The following is a 27,155-nucleotide window of genomic DNA, read 5'->3' as shown; positions in this document are numbered from 1 at the left end:
AGTTCAATAAAAGAATAAGAGCTTTGTTTCTAACCTCTGTCATTTTTAATACCATAAAATGATTTAAAAAATGTAAAATTGAGTTCCATTTCCTACTGGACTACCAATCTCATATTAGCTTTCCTTTTATCAAATTTATGAGAAAAGTCAGAAATTGCCTTTCCTTAAAAAAATAAAAATTTTAGGATCTCCTGGGCAGAATGTTTGAATTGAATTTCAGCTCTCAATAATTGCTGGCCTAGAAGTTTTAAAGAAGTATAAAAGTTAACTACTTAAAGGTAGTTATGTCAGAAATAGCAAGTTATAGGATTAGACCTTCATTTACTATCATTCAAAAACACACTGCTCCTAAAAAAGTCATTCCTAGAAAATTATCATCCTCCAAAATAACAAATATGTTTATGATATTTCCATATTGAGGAAATTTATGGTTTTGGGGAGTCACAATAAAAGAAATTCATGATTCCTAAAATGCACAGTCAAGCAAATATTATTTTACTTTCTATTATGAACATTTTCAAATATGCATAGATTTTAAAATAACACACAAATGTGCCTACAAACTAGACTCATATTTTGCTATATTTCCTTTGTCTTATATGCAACTAGCCAGTTACCCATCTATCTTAGATTTTTATGAGATGACATTCATGTTTGATGATGCATTTTGATATCAAAATTAATTGCAGATATTAGTATATCATAAGCATTAAACACTTCAGCACCCATATGAGCTAAACTTTAATATGGGTTTAAGATTCTTTCAAATAACATTTTAAAACGATACCTATTCTTTCTAATGGAATGACTAACCAAATCCAATGAACAGTTCAGTGTCCTCAAAAGCATAATCTTTTATTAATTCAATTATTTTGATTAATTTATTATACCTCAGTTTTTACAACACAAAGGACAAAAGGTCCTTGGTAGGCACAGGAGAAGGTTTCAATTATCCAGTTATTAGATAAACCCATGATTATGTCAGAATTCATAAATGAGGGACACACACTAATATAACTTAGAGAAATAACTAACTGGAGATTATGTGGGCATGAAATTTTCTGTAAATGATAATGAGAACCTCAACAAGGCCCACAAATTCAAGAGGGAACACGAGTTTGAACATTTAATTACAAAGCGTCTTAGTCTGTAAACCACACTAGCTATGATAAAAACAATCTAAAGCTGGACTAACTGAAGACTGGGTCATTCCAAGTGGGAATTTTTAACAAAGCACTAGCAACAAATTGGAATTTTCTCAGCCTTGCAAAGCAGTGGTATTACTGGTTTGTACACTCTTCTCTAATTTACGATGGTAAGAGCAGCCCCAGGGATAGCAGCCCCTTCCTTTATGAGCTGTTTGCTCCCTTACACTGATTTTTTTTTTCCTTTCAGAAAATTGGCCCTAGAAGCGGCATGCTTTGAAGCCTAAAGAATCAAAGTTACTGCAAAGTACTGCTGAGAGTTTTGAAAGAAATATTAAGAAACTCCACTGGACCTGAGGCAATAGGCTGAGATCTTCCCAAACAGGTCAGTGGTGGGCCTGTAAGAGATTCCCATTGCTAAGGAGGTGGTGACATCCTGAGTAAATCAAAAACAAAAACCCTAAGATATCTCATTTCCATTTTAAATACATGGGGGTTAAATATGCCTATCTAGCATTCGAGGAGTTCCTGTGGGATTGCTTTTTTCCCCATCTTCTCTGAACCCTTTGCTGAGCATGATAAGTAGGACCGCATTTCATTATCAACCCTGCTAGCGCTGCACTTCAGGGAGACTAGATGAGGCTACACAGTGGGGGAGAAGATCCAGCTTCCAAAGAAGAAATGACTCACATGGTGTGAGTATAAAAAGCCACTTTAGGCCCAACTCATTTTCAAAAGCATCATGAAATAAAATAAAATCCCAAAGAAATTAAGTTTTGGGCATCATTTTCTAAATTAAAAACAAAAGCAGAAAAAAACAACAAAAACAAAAAGTAACCCTGCAGCTATACCACACAAAAACTCAAATAAAGGTTTCAAAATATGGTTAGTAATGCTTGAATTTTTGTAACATTTAGGAAGGAATTCCAAATATCTGAGGGGTAACTTTAAAAGGAAATAGAGTTAGATTGGAATACTCTTCTAATGAATCACTTGTCATGACAGAAATAGCAGAACAGAATTTAGCTCTTCATAAACTTACCTAGCTTGCAATTCTCTTCTATTGCACCAGCTTCACTGTAGCACAGTGGGTCTAAATTATAATAAAGGCAAGAAAATTTGAGAAAACCAGAGGCTGAAGAGCTAGCACTGAAGTTAAGTCCCTTGCCTTGCATGTGGCTGTCCCCTGTTTAATCCCATATATAGTTCTCTGGGCACTACCAGGAGTAAATCCTGGGCACAACCAGGTGTGTCCTAAACCGAGACACAAAGAAAGAAGGAAGAAAGGAAGGAAGAAAGGAAGGAAGGAAGGAAGGAAGGAAGGAAGGAAGGAAGGAAGGAAGGGAAAGAAAGAAAGAAAGAAAGAAAGAAAGAAAGAAAGAAAGAAAGAAAGAAAGAAAGAAAGAAAGAAAGAAAGAAAGAAAGAAAGAAAGAGAGAGGGGGGAGGGAGGGAAGAAGGAAGGAAGGAAGGTGAAAGGAAGGAAGGAAGGAAAAGAAAGAAGTAACGAAGAGAGGAAGAGAGAGGGAAGGAGGAAGAAAAGAAAGAAGAAAGGAGGGAGGGGGAGGGAAAGGGAGGAAAGAAGGGAGGGAAAGAGGAGGGAGAGGAGGGAGGAAATAAATTAGAAAAAACCTCAATAAAAACCCCATACCTCAATGTTCCCAGAGATCACAAATAGATCAATGTAAAGGCATATTTTAATTAACTTTTTAAAAGAGAAAATGGGCAGCACTGAAATGTTAGATTCATTCTAGCACAAGTGGGACTTATAAACACAGCCAAACACAAAACCTATGAAAACAAAAGAAAATGGGATCTATGGTTTGCCCAAACTTTGGACTACACTAAAGCTATAATAATCAAAACTGCATGGTACTAAAAAAAATGTAGTCCTGAAGACAAATAGAACAGAACTAAAAGTTCTCAGTTAAGAAGCCAATGCCTGACATTGGAACTAAATATGTGAAATGGAGCAAAGAAAAACTCTTCAATCAATGATTTTGGCTGAGGTCAGAGTGATAGCATAGCAGTAGGGTGGTTATTTTGCACGTGCTCGAAACAGGATGAACCCAGCTTCGATCCCCGGCATCCCATATGGTCCCCCCAAGCCTGCCAGGAGAGATTTCTGAGTGTAGAGTCAGGAATAACCCCTGAGCACTGCCGGGTGTGGCCCCAAAACCAAAAATCAATCAATCAATCAATAATCTAAAGGATGCTTAAAAAAAAAAAAAAGGTAAGGGGCCAGTGAGGTGGCGCTAGAGGTAAGATGTCTGCCTTGCAAGCGCTAGTCAAGGAAGGACCATGGTTCGGATCGATCTCCCAGCGTCTCATATGGTCCCCCCAGGCCAGGAGCAATTTCTGAGCACTTAGCCTGAGCATCAAATGAGTGTGACCCAAAAAACCAAACCAAAACAAAACAAAAGTAAGTCTATTTTAAGCTAGAAAAAAAGAAGTTTGAAGCTTCCAAACTAGCTATATTTTATATTTGTAACTAATGTTTCATATTTCTCTTTTGGGGGGATTACACATATATATTTAACAATAGGTTTACATAAAATGCTAAGAGCACTTTTCATACTGTACAGAAAGACTTAGAACACTGACTTTCTATTAATAGCCCTAACAGCACAGTCAAAGCTAACTCCTAAATAGATTCTTATCATTTGTTTATAAAGTAAAGGCCTGATGGCAATAATGAGGAAATGAGTACATTTTATTTATTTATTTATTTATTTATTTATTTATTTATTGAATGAAAAGTACTCAGAAAAATAACAGCAAAAATTTAATTTGGTTTCAAGCAATCCGATGGCGGTGATGCTTAATTTGGAGGGGTGATTGCTATGACCAAATACTCTCCTATCTGGAACTTCTGCAACTATATGGTCATAGAACTATCTGTCGCCTTCCTCCCAGACATGGTGCTACCAATTTCCTTTACTTGATAAATAGGGCTTTTTTAAGGTCTTTAAAATCAATGACAAAATTGAAATTTATGCCCTTCTTTCTAGCTTCTGGCTAAACTTCCTTTACCAACCATCCAACTTTTTGGATTTTTGTTGTTGTCATTGTTTTGTTTTTGTTTTGGGAGCCTTATGGGTTACTCCAGGCTCTCAGCTCAGAAATTACTTCTGGCAGGCTCTGGGAACCATATGGGATGCCAAGGATCAAGGATCGGTCAAGGAGCTAGCCAGGCTGGCCAGATATAAGACAAAAGCCCTACCCACTGTGCTTTCTCTCAGGCCCCTAAACTAGTCAACTCTTAAGGTGGCATCCATCCAAGTATAGATTTGCAGCTCAAAGGATCATATGGTTTCCACACGTTCCCACAGAAGAATGTCCTCAATGCAATAGTGGCAGTCATTACTGGTGGAGAAGTCTGGCAGAACAGTGTGCATGTCTTCTCCCAATCATCTTCTCCAGTTTCTGTCCTAATTTCTTTCTGCCACCATCCACCGCCATCTTCCTCTTGGGTCCAGGAAATGTTTCCCTCTAATGTTTCATATTTCATGTAGAACTTTCTGATAGCCACTCACCGTTGAAACAAGCTCAAGATACTCTCTCAGCCTGCACTTTAAATACCACAGATTATGTGCATTTGTGTCATAACCCTATCACATAAAGTTAATTAGTTAGTTCCATTTCAATATTACATAATTCTACCTGTCTCTTTGAGGAGATTCTGTAAGTTTTATAGAAGAAAAAATACACCAAGTTTGCTTCCATTGGCTCTAGCCTTCTCTTCCAACAGTGAACATAAATGACTGGTTTGTTCCAGAAAGGACCATTAAGAGAATTTATTTTTATCCCAGTAATAAAAATTTTCTCTCTCTTTTTTTTTTTAGTCCTTCCCCATCTCTCAAAGTATGCTTACTATCAGATGGCCTCCCCTGAAGCAAACTTTTAAGAAATGCTTGAATGTTTCTCTGAAGATCTGTGATGGCATAACAACACCATCACACAACTGAGTATAGATCACGCTTGCTTCATTCCAGGTGTCTTACATCTGGCGCTGATCCTGCAGTGACCCAGTCATAAAGCAGGAGGGGCCTCCACCTGGCTTTCATCCTAATCATTCTCTAAAGAGATCAGTGAAAACTTGAATTTTGAATATGAAAGCCATTAATTTTTAGGGAGAAGCTTTGAATGAGAATGCAATTTGAAGAACAGCAATAAACAGCACAGTTCAGGGCATCAAATATCACAATGGACTTCATTTCCTTGGCATCACAAAAATTGCCAATGTTTTTTATTTCATCTTACATGAATAACATTATCCTTCCTTGGTAATATTTTAGACCAGAAAACTAGTAGACAGGATAGAAATATCTATACACTTATTTATTTGTAAGGTTAAAGGAGAGAAAACAACTAAGTAGCTTTTAATGAAAAACAGCTCAATGAACTGTGGGGAAACCCATGACTCTTGACACAACTATTATTTCCTGGAGTCAATCACTGAAGATTACAGAAAGGAGGCAAGTGGCATTTTAACTTTTTTTTTTTTTGGCATTTTAACTTTTTTTAATGAAGTCATATACTTTGATTTATAGCATGACCACAACTATGGTAAATAGGACCAAATTTTGGGACACCATAAAAATTAAGACCAACCTTTAGTTTAACAAGATTCCCAGACAGTGCTAATTTTGTTTCTCTTCACTCTGCATTCTTTGCTTGTTTGTTTTTGGGTCACACCAGGCAGTATTCAGGGGTTACTCCTGGCTCCATGCTCAGAAATCGCTCCTTGCAGTCTCAGGGGACCATATGGGATGCCGGGATTCGAACCACTGTCCTTCTGCATGCAAGGCAAATGACCTACCTTTATGTTATCTCTCCAGCCCTTCACTCTGCATTCTTAAACAGTTCAATGTTTATGAAGCTAATAAACAACAAAAACTAGAATTGTGTGAAATACTAAAACATATATATGTGTATGTATAATGCATATAATGTCTCCATAGTAGCTTTCCAGGTTTATTCTGCTAGAATTTGTTTTGTTTTGTTTGGGGGCCTAACCAGTAATTCTCAGGGTTTACTCACAGCTCTGTGTTCAGAAATTACTCATGGTGGTGCTCATGAAACTATATATGATGCCAAGAATCAAACCCAGCTTCACTGCATGCAAAGCAAATGTCATATCCACTGTACTATCTCTCTGGCCCTAGTGATTTCTTCCCTTTTATTCTTATAAATAAAAAATTTAGGTGGCGCTGGAGGTAAGGTGTCTGCCTTGCAAGCGCTAGCCAAGGAAGGACTGCGGTTCGATCCCCCGGCGTCCCATATGGTCCCCCCAAGCCAGGGGCGATTTCTGAGCACATAGCCAGGAGTAACCCCTGAGCGTCAAACAGGTGTGGCCCAAAAACCAAAATAAAATAAAATAAAATAAATAAATAAATAAATATTTTAATTGAGATAGTTGCAGGCCATATTCCTGGCTTTATATTCTGGGATTAGTCCTGGTGGGCTCCTTGGAGCATACGGGGTGAAAGAAATCGATCCTGATTAGTCATAGGCAATCAACCATACTATCAACTTCACACCCTCCTTATTTTATTTATTTTTAAGTTAATTTATTTAAACACTTTGTTTACAAGTTTGTTCATAATACAGTTGGTTTTTTCCACAGTTACAAAATTGTTCACGATTGATATAATGTACAATATCCTTCACCAGTGCACATTTCCTGCCACCAACGTAGGAGTGCAGAGGGCTTTTCTACATTGTACTTTGGGGCCCATAGGGTAGATTTCTAAGAGTGGTATTTCTAGGTCATGTGGAAGCTCAATTTCCAGTTTTTTGAGGAATATTCATATTGTTTTCCAAAAAGGCTTGATCCTAGAGATTTCTTATCTGTAGTTCATATACACCCCAGATGTGCCAAATTCTTTGAGATCATTTTCTACCCCCAAGTTTACCAAATCCCTAAAATATTATTTTATAATAAGAACAAAGATAAAACTTTGTAATGGCATTCGGTAATTCCTTTCATGTTAGCTGGCAACTTGACATAAATCCTCAAGATTGGTGATGTCCATTATTCTTTTCACACCCAGATTTTAGGGGGGAAGATACATATCCCACACAACAAATGTAATTGTGATTGCCACCTTGCAAGATTTCAAATCAAATATATATATTTATGTGTATAGCCTGATCATTTATTATACATATACGTAGCATAATATATATCAATACATATGATTATGATCAGCCATAAGTCCATAAATGGAGCCTTAGAGATGAGATGGCTGAAGAACAGAATTTGGTAAGATAAGTTACATTAAGGGAACGATGACTGAAAGGGTGAATGGAAGACACTTTCAAACAGCTTGCCAAAGAAAAGCCTCGTTTTTCCATTTTCTTGTATAGTATCTAATTTCTGACTCCTCATTTCCTCCATGATCTGATAATTACAAAATTCTAAATAAAGTGTCATCTTTCTTCCAACAAATCAATGAACACAAAGCTCCCATCAGCCATGCAGATGTTTCCCAGAGCTTCTGCTGATTATTTCCTGAATGTCTGTCCCACAAACCACACAGCAAGTTCTTTGAGACAAGAAACACTCTTTATCCATTAACAAAAATAGTTTCTATGTGTGTATGCATATGTTGTATACATTAAAAAAAATAAAAGTCTGATATCAATGAGTCACCATAAAACCATGATTTTAAAAACCAATGTCAGATTTAGAAATCTAATTTTTTTTCTTCAGAAATAGTGATATAAATGTGGGAGTCTTCCTTTTCATTATATTTTTGCTCTCACAGATGCAGTGTGATTTTAGAACTACTTATCAATATCATCCCATACCCAGGCCTCCTTCTCCTTGTAATAAAAATTTAAATAATTCTACCTTTATTCCACGTGCTACTCCAGAACAATTCTATAATACATATAAACTTGTAAAAATTAAAAATTCTATGGATTACTAACTAAACTCTCAGGCATCTACCTAAGCCTACATGATCTGCTAATAAAGTCACATTAGGGATAAGTTTACTTTAAACCCTCTTCCAGGCTACCAACAATGATAGATATTCTCACTTTTGCAAAAAAACACAAAGCTCCCACCTTCTGTATTCTGTTTGTTTCAATTATTCAGGGCAACCCAGGCTGATAATTACACAGTCCCCAGTTGCTAAGTAAAAGTGATGCTTAATTAGCCAGCGGGAAAAATCGATTAAGATCCAGCAGGGCATCTTGTGAAGTTCTCTCACATTCCTAAAGGGAGTAGATTCTGGCTGTGCCCTTCTTAAGGATAAAATTCTGTTTCTAAGGAACTTCGATGTGATTCTTAAAGTAGATGGCAAGAATGATCAGACTCACAAAGTCCAGTCGTAATTCTGAATATATTATATTTTCTAAGAGAATTCTGTTCATTCTGAATCACATTCCCAGCAGGCTGAAAAAGGCTTACAAGAATGTTCCCTTCAAAAATTAAGATTGGGGCCGGAGAGATAGCATGGAGGTAAGGTGTTTGCCTTGTGTGCAGAAGGACGGTGGTTCCAATCTCAGCATCCCATATGGTCCCCTCCCTTGAGCCTACCAGGAGTAACCCCTGAGCAGTGCCAGGTATGACCCCCACACAAAATAAGATTAACTTCAACTCTCAGTTACCATATTTCAAGTCAAATGGTAGTTAAGAAATTTGTGGTCATTATAAAAATGTCTTCCTCTTCTAAACAAGTCTGATGTTCACATTATAGATTAAGTCAAGGTATCTTATGAATAAAGTATTAATAAGATGATATTCCAACCTAATCTGAGACTGAAACACTTCAATGTGGTCAAAGAACCAACTGGATAAGTCTAATTTAAACTTTCTATAAAGGAAGAATAGTGGAAATAGAATCAAGACCAAAAAGCCTACAGAAATGAGATCATACTGCCTAACATTTTCCTTTTAGTAATTTTAAATAAATGTTTAGCTTTTACCATATTTTAAGAAGTGTTTAATAAAGACCAACATAATGATCCAAAGCTTAAAGAAAAATAATTAGACATAATTTTAAATATTTTCATTTTGGTAAACTGTGATTCCATCAGTATGCTCCACAAAGTATAAATAACAATGATGGGGACATGGTGCTAGAATATATTATATATGAGACCCTACTCATAACAGTTTATAAACAACTGTGCCCAAAATAATTTTCAAAAGCAATAATATGTATTTTTCATTTTCTGGTTTACACACTATTAAAGTATATTTTACTATCACAGAGTGATGGTACAATGAATAAGGTATTTGCCTTCATTCATCCAACCTGGGTTTGATCCCCTGTACCCCATATGGGCCCCAAGCCCATTGCAGTGATCCCTGTGAGCAGAATCAGGAATAAGCCCTAAGCACAGTCAGTTGTGGTACAAAAATAATTTAAAATTATGGGGCTGGAAGCGATAGCACAGCCTTAGGGTGGTGGCCTTGCATGTGGCTGACCCAGGACAGGTAGATTAGATCCCTGGCATTCCATATGGTCCCCCTCGCCAGGAGCAATTTCAGAGAGCATAACCAGGAGTAACCCTTGAGCATCAACCCCAAAACAACAACAAAAATTTTAATTAAAAACATTTTTACTGGCCCGGGAAGATAGCACAGCGGTGTTTGCCTTGCAAGCAGCCGATCCAAGACCAAAGGTGGTTGGTTCGAATCCCGGTGTCCCATATGGTCCCCCGTGCCTGCCAGGAGCTATTTCTGAGCAGACAGCCAGGAGTAAACCCTGAGCAATGCCGGGTGTGGCCCAAAAAAAAAAAAAAAAACATTTTTACTAAGTATATATTGTTTTAAAGAATAATAATGGAACCAGTTTAAACAAACCTAGTTTTGACTTGCTGAAAGCCTCGTAGAATATGGTCTCTGTGGTCTTTTGCAACAGCACTGAGGTTCTCATTACGCAAACCTTCTGCCAGGAAATCTTCAGAATCTAAAAGACAAGGAAAATTGATCATTAGAAATTAAAAACTAGGGGACTGGAGAGATAGCACAGAAGTAGCCAGCAGCTGACCCAGGACCAATGGTGGTTCAAATCTCGGCATCCCATATGGTCCCCCGTGTTTGACAGGAGATATTTCTGAGCAGAGAGCCAGGAGTAACCCCTGGGCACAGCTTGGTGTGGCCCAAAAGCCAAAAAAGAAAAAAAAAAACTAGCCAAGAGAGATAGTTCAAAGGGCTAGTATGCACACCCTGCACTGCATGTTTCCTTAAGCAACATTGTGGGTGACCCCAGTGCCAAGAGCAGCCCCTGAGAACATCCAAGAGAAAAGCAGAGAAAGGTAGGAGATGAGGAAGGAAAGGAGGGAAGAAAAGAGAAGAAAATCTACTAAGTGAAAAAGAAAAAAATCTGAAGATTAAGAAACATATTGGGTCTGGGGAAATAGCACAGGGATTCAATCCCTCACATCACATGGCCCCCTGAGGATTTCTGGATTTAGCCCTGGAGGATCCTGAGAATCACAGGGTATAAGCCCCTGGTCCCTGAACACTGCTTGAAAGGAACTCCCCCATCCCCAAAGAAAAGAGAAGTAGATGGTGTTTTCTCCTTATAAATGTCAAAATTGGGCCCGGAGAGATAGCACAGCGGCATTTGCCTTGCAAGCAGTCGATCCAGGACCAAAGGTGGTTGGTTCGAATCCCGGTGTCCCATATGGTCCCCTGTGCCTTGCAGGAGCTATTTCTGAGCAGACAGCCAGGAGTAACCCCTGAGCAACGCCGGGTGTGGCCCAAAAACAAAACAAAACAAAACACAAAACAAAAACAAAAAAATGTCAAAATTGCAGAACAATATGAATTTCTTAATCCTACGAAACTGTACACTTAAAAATGGTTAAAATGGTTAACTCCTTATAGTTTACCTTTATATATGCATATCAAGTGACACATCATGAAATCCAAGTCCATGCTATGAATTAAAAAATCCAATGCATAGTAACTATTTCCCACAAATCTCGAAGTTTTTAAATATTAACTATCACTGATGGCACAGAATGAATTATGAATTTCATAAGCACATATTGTAGGCAAGTCATAGAAGAATACAGGCCAAAGGAAACTAGAAAGAAATATCAATAGAGCTGAAGTAAAAAATAGAACTGAAATGCAAAACTGAAAATAAAAGGGCAGGCATTTAAAAAAATTAATTAGCAAATGCATCATCAATGAAAATGACAATGGAACCATGTGAAGGAACCCACATGGAAAAGAAAAATGTGACCAAAAGCAGGAAACTACAATTAATGCAAGGGAATATTACAAAATAGAGACATGCTAGAAATATAATATGAAATAAATTATGTTGAAAGAAATTGAGTGAGGTCTACAGATTTTCGAAGATAAAATTACAGTGATTAAAGTTTCCAGAAATAGTTGCTATACACTTAATTATGCTTAGATGAATTATCATCCCTAGAAACCATCTAAATAATATAGTTAATTTTTTCTTTTTCCAAAAGAGTGCCTCATATATGAACCTGTATCTTATGTGTTTAAAAATATCATGCATTTACACAGCTGTATTACATAAGTATACAGCCATTTTTATTTTGTATTTATTCAGCGTCAAATAAAATGGTCCTAGATAGCCATCACCAAAACTTCTGATGCAGTGTTAGACCACCATATTGAGTTTGTCATTTATTTGGTTCCTTCACAGTCTTCTGAAAACTAAAAAAGAAATGTGAAGCTCAATTAAAAGTTAAAAATTAAGTATGTCCAAAATGAAAATTTAGTAATATACTATGCTAATGGAATAAAGGACAAAGATGGCATTATAATCTCAATAAATAAAAAAGAATATTCAACAAAATTCAACATCCCTTCATGATTAAAAAGCACTCACAAACTAAGAATAGAAGAAAAATAGTATCTACAAACCCCCACAAATAACATCATATTTAACACTAGAAGACTGAATGATTTTTTTCTGTTCCTAAGGTCAAGATTAAGAAAAAGTTATCTGGGCCAGAGCAGTGGCACAGCGGTAGGGCTTTTGCCTTACACACGGCTGACTTAGGACAGACCATGGTTCGATCCCCTGGTATCCCCATTATGGTCCCCCAAGCATTCCATATTGTCCCCCAAGAGATTTCTGAGTGCATAACCAGGAGTAACCCCTGAGCATCACCAGGTATGGTCCAAAAACCAAGAAAAAGAAAATTAAAAAGTTATCTGCTCTCACCACTCATACTCATCATTGTACTGGTCCTAGCAAGGACAACCATTCAAGAAAATAAAATTAAAGAATTCAGATTAAAAATAAAGACATATATTACTACTTATAATTGATATAATCCTGTATATTTTTTAAAATCAATTCAGAGGGCAAAGTGATGTACGAAACTTGCCTTATATGTAGCTGACCCAGGTTCAGTCCCTAGCAATCCATACAAAATCCCAAACCCATGAGGAGTAATTCTTGAGTGCAGTGGAGAGCCAGGTGGAAGCCCCGAGCACCACTAGGTATGGCCCAAAATAAATCAAATTAAATTTAAAGATTGATCCAGAGCTGAAGAAATATAACCATAGGCAAGGTACTTGTTTTGCATGCAGTCAACCCAGGATCAATCTCTAGTACCCCCATATGGTTCCTCCAAGATCCACCAGTAGAGATTCTTGAGTGCAGAACCAGGAAAATACCCTGAGCATAGCCTGGTATAGCCCCCCAAAACCAAAAAACTAAAATTTTTTTATCTAATAAACTATTAGAACTAGTAAACGATTCAGCAAATTTTCAGAATATAATATCAATATACAAATATCAGTTTGGGGGAAACAAAAGCAATAATAAATAATAAAGACTATATCAAATCAGGCTTTTACGTGGCAAAAGTAATTACCACATAAAAAAGGCAGCCTAGTGGTTGGAAGAAGATATTTGTACATCATACTCTGACAAGAGGTTAATATTAAAGCTATATTAAAATTTCACACAACTAAAAAAAAACATTAAAAAAAATGATCAAAAGCCCTGAGTAAACTAGACACTAGACTTTTCCAAAGAAGATATACATATGGCCCACAAATAAAGAAAAACATGCTCCACATATTTTATTAGGAAAATTTTATTAGGAAAACCCTTGAGAATATGTGAGAATATAAAAATGGTGTATGTAAAGAAGTGGAAACAAGTGTTTGTTAGGATGTGGAGGAAAAGGAACTCTGGTCCACTTTTGCTGAGAATGTAAATTGGAGCACCTTTTGTGGAAAGTAGTGTGGGTGATTCCTTGAAAAGTGGGGAATTAGTCAAAGAGCTACGTAGTTAAAGCTAAGTCAAAGAGTTAGTCAAAGCACCAAAGGGACTATAGTGCTTACCTTGTATATAGCCAACCCAGATTCAATCCCTGACACCAAACCAGTGCACTCAACACCACCAAGAATGATCTTTGAGCATCACCAGGTGTGATCCTTGAGCACTGTTGAGTATGGGCTCCCAAAAACCAAATCAACAAAAATAAAAAATAAAATGGGGAAAGAGGAATGTGAAGAGATGGTATTAAGAATAGATAGAATTAAGATATATATAATTTATAAATATATTTATATATATATATAAAAGATAGAATTAAGTAACATTCAACTACCATACTCTAGTTTAATCCCTGTTCCCACACAAAATGGTCCCATGTGTATCACCAGCATAATGAATCCTAGAGGACCCATAACACCACCAAGATGATCTTAGTGGTTCGCAGCACCAAAAGGTCAAAACAGCACCGTATCTTCAGCCCTGTCATTAAATGGTCCACCCCAGTTGATCAAGAATTGCCAGAGTGGCCCGGATATTCCTTGAGCATTGCTTGAGAATGTGTCCTAATTATTAAAAACCAACATGTAAATGAGGCCAGAGACCTGGCTCAAAAAACTGGAGCATATGCTTTGCATGGGAGAGCCCCAGATTCAATTTCTATACTACATACTTCTTTGAAAATGCTAGGTATGCATCCCATCATCATCATCTCTCTGCATGCAGCCCCAGAGTCAACATAGGAAGCTCCAAAAAGTATAAATAAAAATTAATTTGCCTGGGCAAACAATCAAACCTTCATAGTTTATCAAAAGCCAAGAATTTCAGACAAGGCCAAAAGATAAAATCAACATAATTACTGTTTAAAAGATAACCTGAATCAGAATAAAGTTTAAGATAAAAGAGGCATGTAAAGCATCAAAACAAGGTTTAGAAGAGCAGACAGAATAGCATTAATTTATATCTAAGTGGAATTCAAATAAGCCAATAGTCATCTTATTTGTTATAAGATATGATCCAAAATAGAAATGTTCTATTATAAGGTAAGTAGTGAGTACCATAATATATACAGTAAAAATTATGGGAAATATAGTTAAAATCTGTGGGGAAAAAAACAGCTGAAAAAAACCCACTTATCTGAAAGATTAAATGGACAAAAAATATGCAATTATACAAAGTAGTTGTCCAATAGAAATAAAATAGCTACATATGCAATTTTAAATTTTCTAATAGCCAAATTTCAAAAGTTATGCAAAATAAATTTTTGTGATAATTATTTTAACCCAATAAAATAATTGTATTTAATCCAAAATATTTCCATCTCACTATGCAATTGAATATAAAAACTATTATTAAGGTAGCCATAATTTTTTGTACTAAATCTTCAAAATCTGGTATGTATTGTATACTTAACATCTATCAGTTCAACCCTAGTTTAATAGAATGAACAAGAGCCTACTAAATCTTCTGCCATCTTCAATGACTTCATTAGAGATAAAATAATTTTCAGAAATGTGTTTGTTATTGTCCTTCCTTCCTTCCTTCCTTCCTTCCTTCCTTCCTTCCTTCCTTCCTTCCTTCCTTCCTTCCTTCCTTCCTTCCTTCCTTCCTTCCTTCCTTCCTTCCTTCCTTCCTTCCTTCCTTCCTTCCTTCCTTCCTTCCTTCCCTTCCTCCCTATTTCCCTCCCTCCCTCCCTATTTCCCTCCCTCCCTCCCTTTCTTTCGTCATGCCCAGCAGCGCTCAGGGGTTACTCCTGGCTCTACGCTCAGAAATTGCCACCACCACCACCACCACCCCCCCCCCCGCAGGCTCGGGGGACCATATGGGATGCCGGGATTCAAACCACTGTCCTTCTGCATGCAAGGCAAATGTCTTACCATTATCTCTCCGACTTCTTTTTTTCTTTTCTTTTCTTTTCTTTTCTTTTCTTTTCTTTTCTTTTCTTTTCTTTTCTTTCTTTCTTTCTTTTCTTTTCTTTTCTTTCTTTCTTTTTTTCTTTCTTTCTTTCTTTCTTTTTTCTTTCTTTCTTTCTTTCTTCCTTCCTTCCTTCATTCCTTCCTTCCTTCCTCCTTCCTTCCTTCCTTCCTTCCTTCCTTCCTTCCTTCCTTCCTTCCTTCCTTCCTTCCTTCCTTCCTTCCTTCCTTCCTTCCTTCCTTCCTTCCTTCCTTCCTTTCCTTCTTTCTTTCAATAAAGTTAGGGGAAAAAAAAACAAAATAACTTACGTAAAATAGACTCATTCCTAACAGATAAGAATTGGATGGGGGCCAAAGTGATAGTACAGGATGTAAAGCATCTGCCTTATATGTGGCCAACCTGGGTTTGATTCCTAGCACCCATATGGTTCCCTGAGCCCTGTCAGGAGTGATCCCTGAGTGCAGAGCAAGGAGTAATTCCTAAGCACAACTAGGTGTGACCCAAAAAGCAAAATATTAAAAAATTAAAAGTAAAAGAAAACTTGTTGAAGTTAGAGAGAGTACAAAGTATGGAGAGTATATTTGTCTTGCACTTGGTTCATACCAGTTCAATCCTCACGACTACATATGATACACAGAGCCAGGAGTAAGATCTAAGCATTGCTGTGTGACTCCCTACAAATAAACAAAACAAATAATAAAAATAAAATAATTGTTAATACTGGAAATAAAACTTTGAACAATTTTTTTCTCTTTGTGTCTGTAGTGTAATAATGATCAAGGGTCTCACATTTGTGAGGCATGTACTCTACCATTGAGTCAAACCTCACAAAATATTTTAAGGTATCACAGAACAATCAAAAGGAGGCAGAAGGGGCCAGAGAGATAGCATGAAGGATTTGCCTTTCCTGCAGAAGGTCAGTGGTTTGAATCCTAGCATCCCATATGGTCCCCTGAGCCTGCTAGGGGCGATTTCTAAACGTAGAGCCAGGAGTAACCCCTGAGCACTGCCGGATGTGACCCAAAAAACAAACAAACAGAAAAAAAAGGCAAGCAGAAATTGGCAGAGATTATTTGATTTATTTGATTCTTGAAAGGAACAAATCATAAGATTCATTCTGTTTTCAAAAGAAATGCAAGCTGAGAGAATTCATGGGTAGACTGGTCTTGCAGCTAAAAATTCTGGCGTACCCTCTTTAGTAGTGTGGTATCAACTCTATGTAGACTGTGATAAACTAGGAGTATATTGTAATCATTGGACCAATCCTAATAAAATCAGGTGTACAATTTAAAAATTCAAGAAATTAAATAAGAAGGCAACACTGAAAAACATTGAACTTTGTAAAAGCAAGTGTGACCTCAAAAAAAGTGTATTCAAAAAAACTGAGTCAAAGATAGTTAAATACTAAGCCCTAAATCCACCCATTGCAGTATTTAAATTATATGTAAATAAGCATGCCACTAAAAAAGCAGAGAATGTCTCATTGAATAAAAATGCAAGGTCCAATCTATAAGCTGTCTATAAAAGACACAGTCAACACAAAGATGCAAACTATTACCGTAAGATAGCAGAAATACTGGAAAGATAGTACAGTAGGTAGGGCACTTGCCTTGTATGTGACCAGTACAAGTTCAATCCCCAGTATCCTATATGGTCCCCTGAGCTCAGGAGGAGTTATCACTGAGTAGAGCAAGGAGTAATCCCTGAGCACTGCTTGGAGTGACCCCCTCAAATTTTTTTTAAAAAAGTAAAGCTGGAATAGTGATATTAATATAAAAGTAAACTTCAAAGCAGAAAGTCTTGCCATAGATAGAGGAATATTTCATAATGAGAATAATGCCAAATTATCAGAAACTCGAACAATCACAAATGCACATGTACATAACAGCACTAAAATATCTGAAACGAATTCCAACTAAAAGAGATAAAAATAGATATTCAGGAGCCAGAGAAATAGCACAGGGGTAGGGCATTTGCCTTACATAAGACCAATATGGGGGCCCGGAGAGATAGCACAGCGGCGTTTGCCTTGCAAGCAGCCCATCCAGGACCAAAGGTGGTTGGTTCGAATATCAGTGTCCCATATGGTCCCCCGTGCCTGCCAGAAGCTATTTCTGAGCAGACAGCCAGGAGTAACCCCTGAGCATCGCCGGGTGTGGCCCAAAAACAAAAACAAACAAACAAACAAAGACCAATATGGAACAGACCCGGGTTCGATTCCCGATTGCTGAACGCAAAGCCAGGAGTAACCCCTGAGTGCCAGTAGGTGTGGCCCAAAAACAAAAATCAAAACCAAAAAGAAGTAGATATTCATTATCATAATTGAGAATTTTACTACCTGTTTGTTTTTGTTTTATTTTTGTGTGTTTGGTTTTGGCCACACCTGGCAGTGCTCAGGGTGTGCTTCTGGCTTTATTGGTCAAGAATCACTCTTGCCCAAGCTCAGGAGACCATGTGTCATGCCATGGATCAAACCCAGATTTGCCTCATGCAAGTCAAGCACCAAATCCACTGTACTATTCCTCCTCTTCCAAAGGGGAACAGAGTATATGGCCTGATTGTGAGCAAAAAAAACCCTCCAAAAGTAATTAATTAATTAATTAAAAATATCTTCAACGGTTTGAAATAGCATATCAAAAAAGAAATATTATTTTTTAAACAAATTGGCTATTCCATAGTGAAAGAAAACTATCCAAATTTATATGATGCAAACTAAATCAATACTGAAAAAATATACATTTTAAATGCTTGTATTAGATAAATAAAATTTAAAATTAAACTATCTATATGTGTACTATTGTAATTTATTTTAAAAAAAGCACTTAGGGCACGGGTCTCAAACTCACAGCCTGTGGGCCGTTTGCGGCCCTCCATACAAAATTTTGTGGCCCGCGGCCGGCCTTCAAATATCGCAGTATTTGCAATTATTCGCTTACCAAATAATCGCAATAAAAATCGCATTAGTAAGAAAAAAATCGCATTAAACATTCGCATACCCCAAGCAGTTCCGTTCCGGGTATGCAAATGTTTAGTGCGATTTTTTGCGATTTTTTTCTTACTAATGCGATTTTTTATTGCGAATATTCAGTAAGCGAAATCCCTTATACGGCCCTGCCTCACCCCGACTTTGCCTCCTGCGGCCCCCAGGTAAATTGAGTTTGAGACCCCCGACTTAGGGGAATAATTCAATGACTTAGACCACTACCTTATAAACAAAAGGTTACAAAACCTGAGTCCCTGATATGCCAAGTATGATTTTCAAAGCCATAATCATGTGGGTCTGAGAGCCACAATTAAAGGGGTGCAGCCCCTGGAAGCACCACTATAAGATGTGTGAGCACAACATGCCTGAATGCTAAAGATGAAGTGACCCCTGATTATCATTATGTAGCCCTAAAAACAAAAGAAAATAAATGGTCCTATAACATATCGTCTTTCATATTTAACCACAGTTACCACTCAAGACTTACCAAGTAAGCATATTTTATAAATAAGAACTCTAATTAAATATTGAGTATTTCCTCATAAAAGTGCCTCCAGACTACCAAAACATCAATATCCCATATGAAGGGCCTGGAGAGATAGCACAGCGGCGTTTGCCTTGCAAGCAGCCGATCCAGGACCAAAGGTGGTTGGTTCGAATCCCGGTGTCCCATATGGTCCCCCATGCCTGCCAGGAGCTACTTCTGAGCAGACAGCCAGGAGTAACCCCTGAGCACCGCCGGGTGTGGCCCAAAAACCAATATATATATATATATATATTTTCATATGGGATATATGTATATCCCATATGAAAACACCACTAATAGTGCTCCTACATGCTAGGTGGGCCTATTGACATCATGGTTCACCCTCAATATGGTTCCTGAACTTACAGGGCCTGCACAATTCTCTTCCACTGGTAAATGAACAATATACCATGTGCTATATGTCAGAAGCATACCATAACCAATGACACTTTGTCCTAAATGCCTTCTCTCTTCAAGAATTTATTAAGTACTGACTTCATGTTAAGTACGGAAAAAGTGAACAAGACAGATGAATATTTTATCTTAAGAGTTTATAGTCTAGTAAATAATATAGACTTACATAAACAACTTGAATAAACTGTGATATGAAACAGGATCAGAAAAATGAGGGGGCACAGGCCTATGGCTGAGGCACCTCTTCTTAAGAGGAAGAAGTAACAGATCATCTCAGGAAGCTAACTGATCTTTCATCTTAAACTCTATCTTTTGCACATACCGATGATCAAGAGGAGATGGGGAGAAGGTGGAATCTGGAAAAGATTGGCACTGACAGGAGAACTACTTACTTACTAGGTGATGTAAATGAGTGAAGTTTCCAACATTCTCCCAAGTCTCGGACTTTGTCCATTTATAAGATTTATTTATAGTAGAACAGGATCTTAAGGGTTATATTTTCAAATATAAAAGTTTTCCTTCCACTTTCTAAGTCAATGCCCCTAATGCATTAAAAGAAGAAATTGTTTAATTCAGTGTACCCTAGTAGTTGCAAATGTTTTTTTCTTGGTGATGCATGTTTCTAAAATTTAAAAGTCCATTTCAATTAGCCTCTTATTAGGTGGCAGGATGAATGACCAAATGCAGTTGAAACCTATTCCACCCACCAAAAACCAATCCAAGTGTTCCTAACGGGGATATTTTGCAAAAAATATCTAAGCTACTAAAACAGAACTCACAGTTATGAAAAGAAGGCATACGTTTCTGCCTAAACTGGCATTATACCCAAGAAAATATTTGCAATTTTGTCTATGTGGTTTGGCACAGCATAAAATGACTCACTCAATTAATTCAATAAAATTTAATGCTGGCATTAAATTAGGTCATTTCTTTCATAAAAGAAGTTCCAAGTTCTTTCACACTAGCCCGGCAAATGCAGTAGAATGAGCCACATCTCCAAACATTCTCTAACTATAAATGGTCCTAACTGTTCATAATCACAGAAATACCCATTCTCTCCCCGCTAATTTTTCTTTCAACAAGGCTCTGCTAAACTTCTACAAGCATTCCTAAACCTATATGCTAGCTTCTTTCTCTTTTTATTTTTAATGTTTTTTTCACAGAGGGTCAAGTATTGGGAAAGTATTGCCCAGGGGCACCAGGACCATGCCCCCAAAATACTTGACCAACGGAAATGGTGGTTCAGTGCTAATGCCCAAGAATGAATGCTGAGGCCTGGATGTTGGGAACCACTAGGTACAGCCTAGCAATGCTAGGAGGAGGTAAGGATTCTCCAGGGTCACACCTAGTGATCACTCCCCCACACCCCGCCCCATACACCCTTATCCCTGCACTTCCATGCCTTTTGGAATGGAAGGAAGGAAAGAAGAAAGGGAGGGAGGGAGGGAGGGAGGGAGGGAGGAAGGAGGAAGGAAGGAAGGAAGGAAGGAAGGAAGGAAGGAAGGAAGGAAGGAAGGAAGGAAGGAAGGAAGGAAGGAAGGAAGGAAGGAAGGAAGGAAGGAAGGAAGGAAAGGAGGGAAGGAAGGAAGGAAAGGAGGGAAGGAAGGAAGGAAGGAAAGGAGGGAGGGGGGGGAAAAGGGAGGAAGGGAGAGAAGGAGGGAGGAAGGGAAGGTAGGGAGGGAGAAAGGGAGGGAGGAAGGAAGAAAGGGAGGAAGGAAGGAAGGAAGGAAAAGACAGATCTCAATAGCACAGCGGTAACTCGGCCAACACTGGACGGACCCTGGTTGGATTTCCACCATCACATATGGTCCCCTGAGCACAGAGCCAGGTGTAACCTCTGAGAGCCTCTGGGCATGACCCAAAACCTCCCCCCACCCTGTTCAAAAAAAAAAAAAGGAAGGAAGGAAGGAATGAGAGAAGAGAGGAGAGGAGAGGAGAGGAGAGGAGAGGAGAGGAGAGGAGAGGAGAGGAGAGGAGAGGAGAGGAGAGGAGAGGAGAGGAAATTCTGTTTACCTTTTCTTCTAGGTCTCTTACTGGTCACAACTCCACCCAGCACAGGGGCAGAGTTTGTGGGGAGTAGAGGGGATACAGCATTCTCATTCTGGCCCCTTAATGATCTCTGTCCTAAACCTCAGAATCCCACTGTCTTTGACTCAGGCCCTCACTCCTTTCTTAAGCATTCCCAGTAGAGCTACTGCTTACCACAAACAAAAACTTCCATTAGAGGTTCATTCAGGTAACAGGAGGATATAGTAGGGTTCCCAGTAAAAAAAGGATAGATAGTCTGAGAAAAGGGCGTGGTCAGACTTTAGTTATAGAAAGAACTTCTGGAATCTAACATTAAAAGATCACCCCTCGGGGCCAGAGAGATAGTATGGAGGTAAGGCGTTTGCCTTTCATGCAGAAGGTCATCGGTTTGAATCCCGATGTCCCATGTGGTCCCCCGTGCCTGCCAGAAGCAATTTCTGAGCATGGAGCCAGGAGTAACCCCTGAGTACTGCCGGGTGTGACCCAAAAACCACACACACACACACACACACACACACACACACACACACACACAAAGATCACAAAAAGTGGTGAGTGCAGTTAGAGAAATAACTACACTGAGAACTATCATAGCAATGTCAGAGAGTGAGGGATGTAGAAAGCCTGTCTAGAATACAGGAGGCAGGTGGGGGAGGGAAGAGATAGGGCATTGGTGATGGGAAGGTTGCATGGTGAAAGAGGGGTGTTCTAGTTATGACTGAAACCCAACTACAATGATGTTTGTAGACATGGTGTTTAAATAAAGAAATCATTTCATTATAAGTATGATTGTTTCTCCCATTAAAGGTTAACATTCTCTAAAAAGAGTCATCTAAGTAAACATTAAAAGACACTTTATTCACTGATTTTAAAAAAGAATAAATCTAAAAGCAATATACTACTTTAGCCTCATCTCTTAAAATTTCACTGATACTTTTAGAAATATAATCTTTTCTAATTAAAAAGACAGTAATTTACCTTATAAATGCTTTATTGAACAAGTTGAGGAGTTAACACCTTAAATAACTAAACATCCCTTCTCTAGGGATAGGAGATGAGGGAGGAGGGATGAAAAGGGCACATTGAGATTGGAGAAAAGAGGGGAAAAGAAACTCCCAAAGGCACACTCAAGGCCTTTGTGCTAATATTGATAGTGGGATTTAGGGATACTCAGGACTTCCATGAAACTACTAACAATAAGACAAGCTTTTTAGGAACAGACTGAGTCATACCAAGAGAACCACAATTAGAAAGAAAATATAAACATTTCATTCAAGGTATCTAGATAAACTCAGAATTTAATCAAATGTCAAAGGGGCTGGTGCGATAGCACAGAGGTAGGGCATTTGCCTTGCATGCATCTGACCAGGTACGGACCCAGTTTCAAATCCAGCATCCCATATGGTCTCCCGAGCCTGCCAAGATCGATTTCTGAACACAGAACAGGAGTAACCTCTGAGCACCGCCTGGTGTGGCCCAACACCCCCAAATCAAACGTCATAACTATACTCTTAAGTTACATATTGCTATTTTACAAAAGAAACAACCTTGATTAGTCAAATCCAACTTCTTCAATCTCATTGGCAATCCTGATAGAAACAAAAATAAAAATTCCTGACTGCTTGACAATGGTATACTGAACAGATCAGATCACTAGTAACTTTGCAGTCATTTAAATATCTCACTAAAAACAAATCTCTTAAACTCTAGTGCTTAACATTTTCTATATTAAACATGGAAGCTTCATGGAAATCTTAGTGACTAAATAGAAGTATCCTAGGATGGGGTTTTTGTTTGTTTAGAAAGTGTGCTAAACCTTGCAAGTAAACTTTTGATCTCACAATGACTTGTAAGAATTTGGCAAGCAATCTTAAGGCACAGATTATTTTGTTAAGAGGTAAAACTAAGCAAGGCTAAACTCATACCTACCAGCTTTGTTTTGGCTTGTCCGGAGTAATGGCAGACAATAGAGAAATTGTCAGCATGTTCTGGTTCTAGTTTGCCCCAACTTGCTGATTGTTTTTGACCCATGACCCAAGAAATGTGTGGTGTTTATATATTTAATTCTCCTTATCCCTTCCTGTTGGGAAAAATGATGATCTACATTCTCACAACACAGAGATAAGAAAACCAGAAACTGAAAAAAAAAAAAAAAAAAGAAAAAAGAAAAAAAAAACAGAAACTGAAACAGAGAACCTTAGATTAAGATTGAACTACTGCTCAGAGTAAAGCTCCAGAAGTAACCTCTACAACCTTCATCCAATTATCTAAGAATCGAACGAACTATTAGCACATGTACTCAAACATCTACATGCAGATTTGTTCTGTATAGCAATGTGGAAATTATTTTTTAAATTGAAACAGTCAAAAATGGACCGGAGAGCTAGCATGGAGGTAAGGTGTTTGCCTTTCATGCAGAAGGATGGTGGTTCGAATCCTGGCATCCCATATGGTCCCCTGTGCCTGCCAGGGGCGATTTCTGAGCATAGAGCCAGGAGTAACCCCTGAGTGCTGCCGGGTGTGACCCAAACACACACACACACACAAAAAAAAAATCTTTAAGTACTGAAGAAAGTTTAAAATAACTTATGAATAATTTAAAATTTTACATAGGATTCCTACCTAACATTCTTCTCACTTTAAATATGTTATAGGGAAATAAAAACTATTCACCTAACAGGAGCCTTATACTAATATATCCAATGGCATATTTATACTTACACAAACCAACTAGTTGAATAAGAATTAATTATGATACTAGCTATTTTAAGTCAAGTATGAGAAATAGCTGGTGTATTTAGTACAAAAAAATTGTCTAAATAACACTATAATAAACCTCCTTTAAAAACCATTGAAATAACTTTTTCTGGGTCTAGAGGGATAGTTCAGAGGTTAAGGCATATGCCTTGCCTTGATCCCAGGCACCACATTGTCTCCTGAGCACTATTTGAGAGGCCAGTCCCTATCATCCCCCACCCTACCATAAAATAAATTTCTTTTCTAATAACTGTATGTGAGTCTCTTAAGTCACTGCTCCATCCAACCAACCTATATTAGAGTGTTTCCTACATGAGAATTTAAGTAATTCATAAATAATTTGATCAAAGCTATCAGCCATTAGGAAACTTGTTCTCTGGATGCTCAGACCACTTTGTTCCTGATTTCACATCTGCACTACTTTTCATTTTTAAAAAAATGGATAGTAAAATTAAGCAGTGGAAACTCAAGACTCCAAATATGAAAAAGCCATCTGTTATAATCACCTAGCCTATAAAGCAGCACTGACAAACTGGAAAAGCAAGCAATGGACTTGGCAACACAGGGGAAATAAATATGAACAAATGTAGCAGAAATTATAGGTTTTTCTGTAGGGTGTAAGGGTTTATAATGTGAAAAAATGAGATCTATGATAGTTATGCCAATATGTTAAGGTTCTCACATGATAGCAAATCTTGAAGTTTACCTTATTTTTTCCCTCTATTACTTTAAATTCTAGTGCTATCTATTAAGATAAAAATATTTTAAGTTTATTATATAGGTGCAAAACTTAAATAAATATTAAATAAGTCCTAATAGCTAGCACTAGAACTCCTCTTAGGGAAAAAACTGCTATTGTTTGGAAAGCTAATTTGTCTGTGTTTAGGTTCCAGTGGGAATGTAAATCATTAAACAGAGATCTACAGAAACTTTTCATAGTGGGAGGAGGATATTGAGGCTAAAATTATAGGGGCTTCCTTCAGGGCAAGGATATGTTTATATCAATATATCCTTATATCGACCTTGGCATTACATTCAGCATAGGCTAGATAATCCTTTGTTGTGGGAAGTTGTTCTATAAACTGTAAGAAGTTTATCACCACCCCTGGCTTGCAGATATCAATAGTACTCTCCCCAGTTGTGACAATAAAAAATGTCATTGCAGAAAGTCCCGTGAGGGACAAACTCACAACAGTTGGGAATCATTAGTTTAGACTTAGGTGACCCCGGAGAGAGAACTAGTACGGTAGCACGGGAGCTTGGTGACAATCAGAGGGTGGAAGAATGACATTGAGAAATCAGAGAATGGAAGAATGACACTGAGAAATCAGAGGGTGGAAGGATAGCATTGAGAAGCCATGCTCCTTAGGACCAAGGATATAACTCAGCAACTGAGCACTTGCCTTGCTCTTGGTGTGTAAAGTCTTGAATCAGATCTTCAAAAAAAATTAAAGGTGGGAGGGAAATGCATGCTCCTTGAGCCCAGATGATGAGTTTGAATTTCCAAGGGAAGAGAGCACCTAGAGTTTAATTGACCTGGTCAGTTTAACTAACATCTAGCCTCTACCTACTAGTAAAATTTTTCTACCAATGAAAAGTTAGCAAACTAAAAGAGAAAATGGAGGGGTAAACTTTATAGTTTTTCAAATGGAAATTAAAGCAAAAATGCTGTTTTATACACAGTGCTTTTTAAAGTAAGATAAGAATTGCATATCTTGGGACCAGAGAGAGAGCACAGTGGTAGGGCATGGCATTTGCCTTGCCCGCAGCTGATAAGGACAGACGGTCAATCCAGGAAGGATGGTAGTTTGAATCCTGGCATCCCATATCCCCATGCCGCCAGGAATGACTTCTGAGTGCAAAGCCAGGAGTAACCTTAGAGTGCCGCCAGATGTGACCCATAAACAACAAAAGAAGAAGAAGAAGAAAAAGAAGAAGAAGAAGAAGACGAAGAAGAAGAAGAAGAAGAAGAAGAAGAAGAAGAAGAAGAAGAAGAAGAAGAAGAAGAAGAAGAAGAAGAAGAAGAAGAAGAAGAAGAAGAAGAAGAAGAAGAAGAAGAAGAAGAAGAAGAGAAAAGAAAAGAAAAGAAGAAAAGAAAAAGAATTGCATATCTTGTACCAGAAATAGTACAGGGGTTTAAGGTACTTGTTTTACATGCAGCTGACTTTAAGCAGTTCAATCTCTGGTACCACCTTAGATTCTCCAAGCACCTCAAGAGTGATCCTTGAGCAGAGGGCCAGGAGTAAACTCTGAGCATCACTGAATGTCACACACACACACACACACACACACACACACACACACACACCACACACACACACACACACACACACGGAAAAGAAAAGAAAAAGATACCTTTCTAAGTAAAAAGAAAAGCTAACTTATTCTCTCTTTTCCCCATAAAATTTCTCCTAGAAATGGTTGCTGGGCTGGAATGAGGGGTGACAGAGAGATAGCAAAGCAATAAAGGTACATGCATGCAGCCAATCTGAATTCAATCCCTGGTACTACATGTTCTCCTGAGAACACACAGTTCAATGAACCAAGGAGGCCTCCAGGCCTCCTGAGAGTCATTTGGGAGATTCCTCAAAGCAAATTTATTAAAATGATGACAAATGATCACTGAACCTCAATATAAGGAATAAGAAAAAAAAAAGATTACCTTAAAAAATCCCTTTAAAAGTCTCTAACTTGGAGATACAAAGATAAACCATCAATCTAAGTGCCTGAGTTTTCCTTGTTGAGAAGCCAATGCAAAATGAGAGATCAATAGGAATTTAAATTCAAAGAAATAAGAATTTTAAATTTTCATTTACCAAATACTTAGATACTATTCCAAACTCTTTTCCTTTATTAGTCATAAAGTAAAGCCAGGGTCTGAATTTAAAGAACATCACTCAAAGAGAATAAACAGGACCAATGAGAAAAAACTAAAGTCAAAAATAAAAGAGAAAAAAAAGCTCTTAAAATTTAGAGAAAATGCCGCCTCCTTATTTAAGTTTCAATTTTTTTAAATTTGGTTTTGATTTTTGGCCACATCCCTGGTACTCAGGACTTACACCTGGCTTTGCGCTCAGGGATCATTCCTGGAGGACTTGGGAGATCATATAGGATGTAGGTGATAGAACTTGGATCTGCCACATGC

General features: G+C 37.8%; 1 protein-coding gene across 1 annotated transcript in view; it reads right to left on the bottom strand.

Annotated features, from left to right (window-relative positions):
- The window catches only part of SKAP1 (src kinase associated phosphoprotein 1), a 333,115-nt gene that overhangs the window by 294,267 nt on the left and 11,693 nt on the right, over positions 1 to 27,155 (bottom strand). Inside the window, exon 4 of the mRNA XM_049766353.1 lies at positions 9,968 to 10,073. Coding sequence (XP_049622310.1) covers positions 9,968 to 10,073 — 106 coding nt within the window. The remainder of the gene's footprint in view (positions 1 to 9,967; positions 10,074 to 27,155) is intronic.

This window comes from Suncus etruscus, chromosome 1 (genome assembly GCF_024139225.1).
Source record: "Suncus etruscus isolate mSunEtr1 chromosome 1, mSunEtr1.pri.cur, whole genome shotgun sequence".
NCBI lineage: Eukaryota > Metazoa > Chordata > Mammalia > Eulipotyphla > Soricidae > Suncus > Suncus etruscus.
Note: the sequence above shows the minus strand (reverse complement) of the source record. Positions and strands in the feature narration are given on the sequence as shown.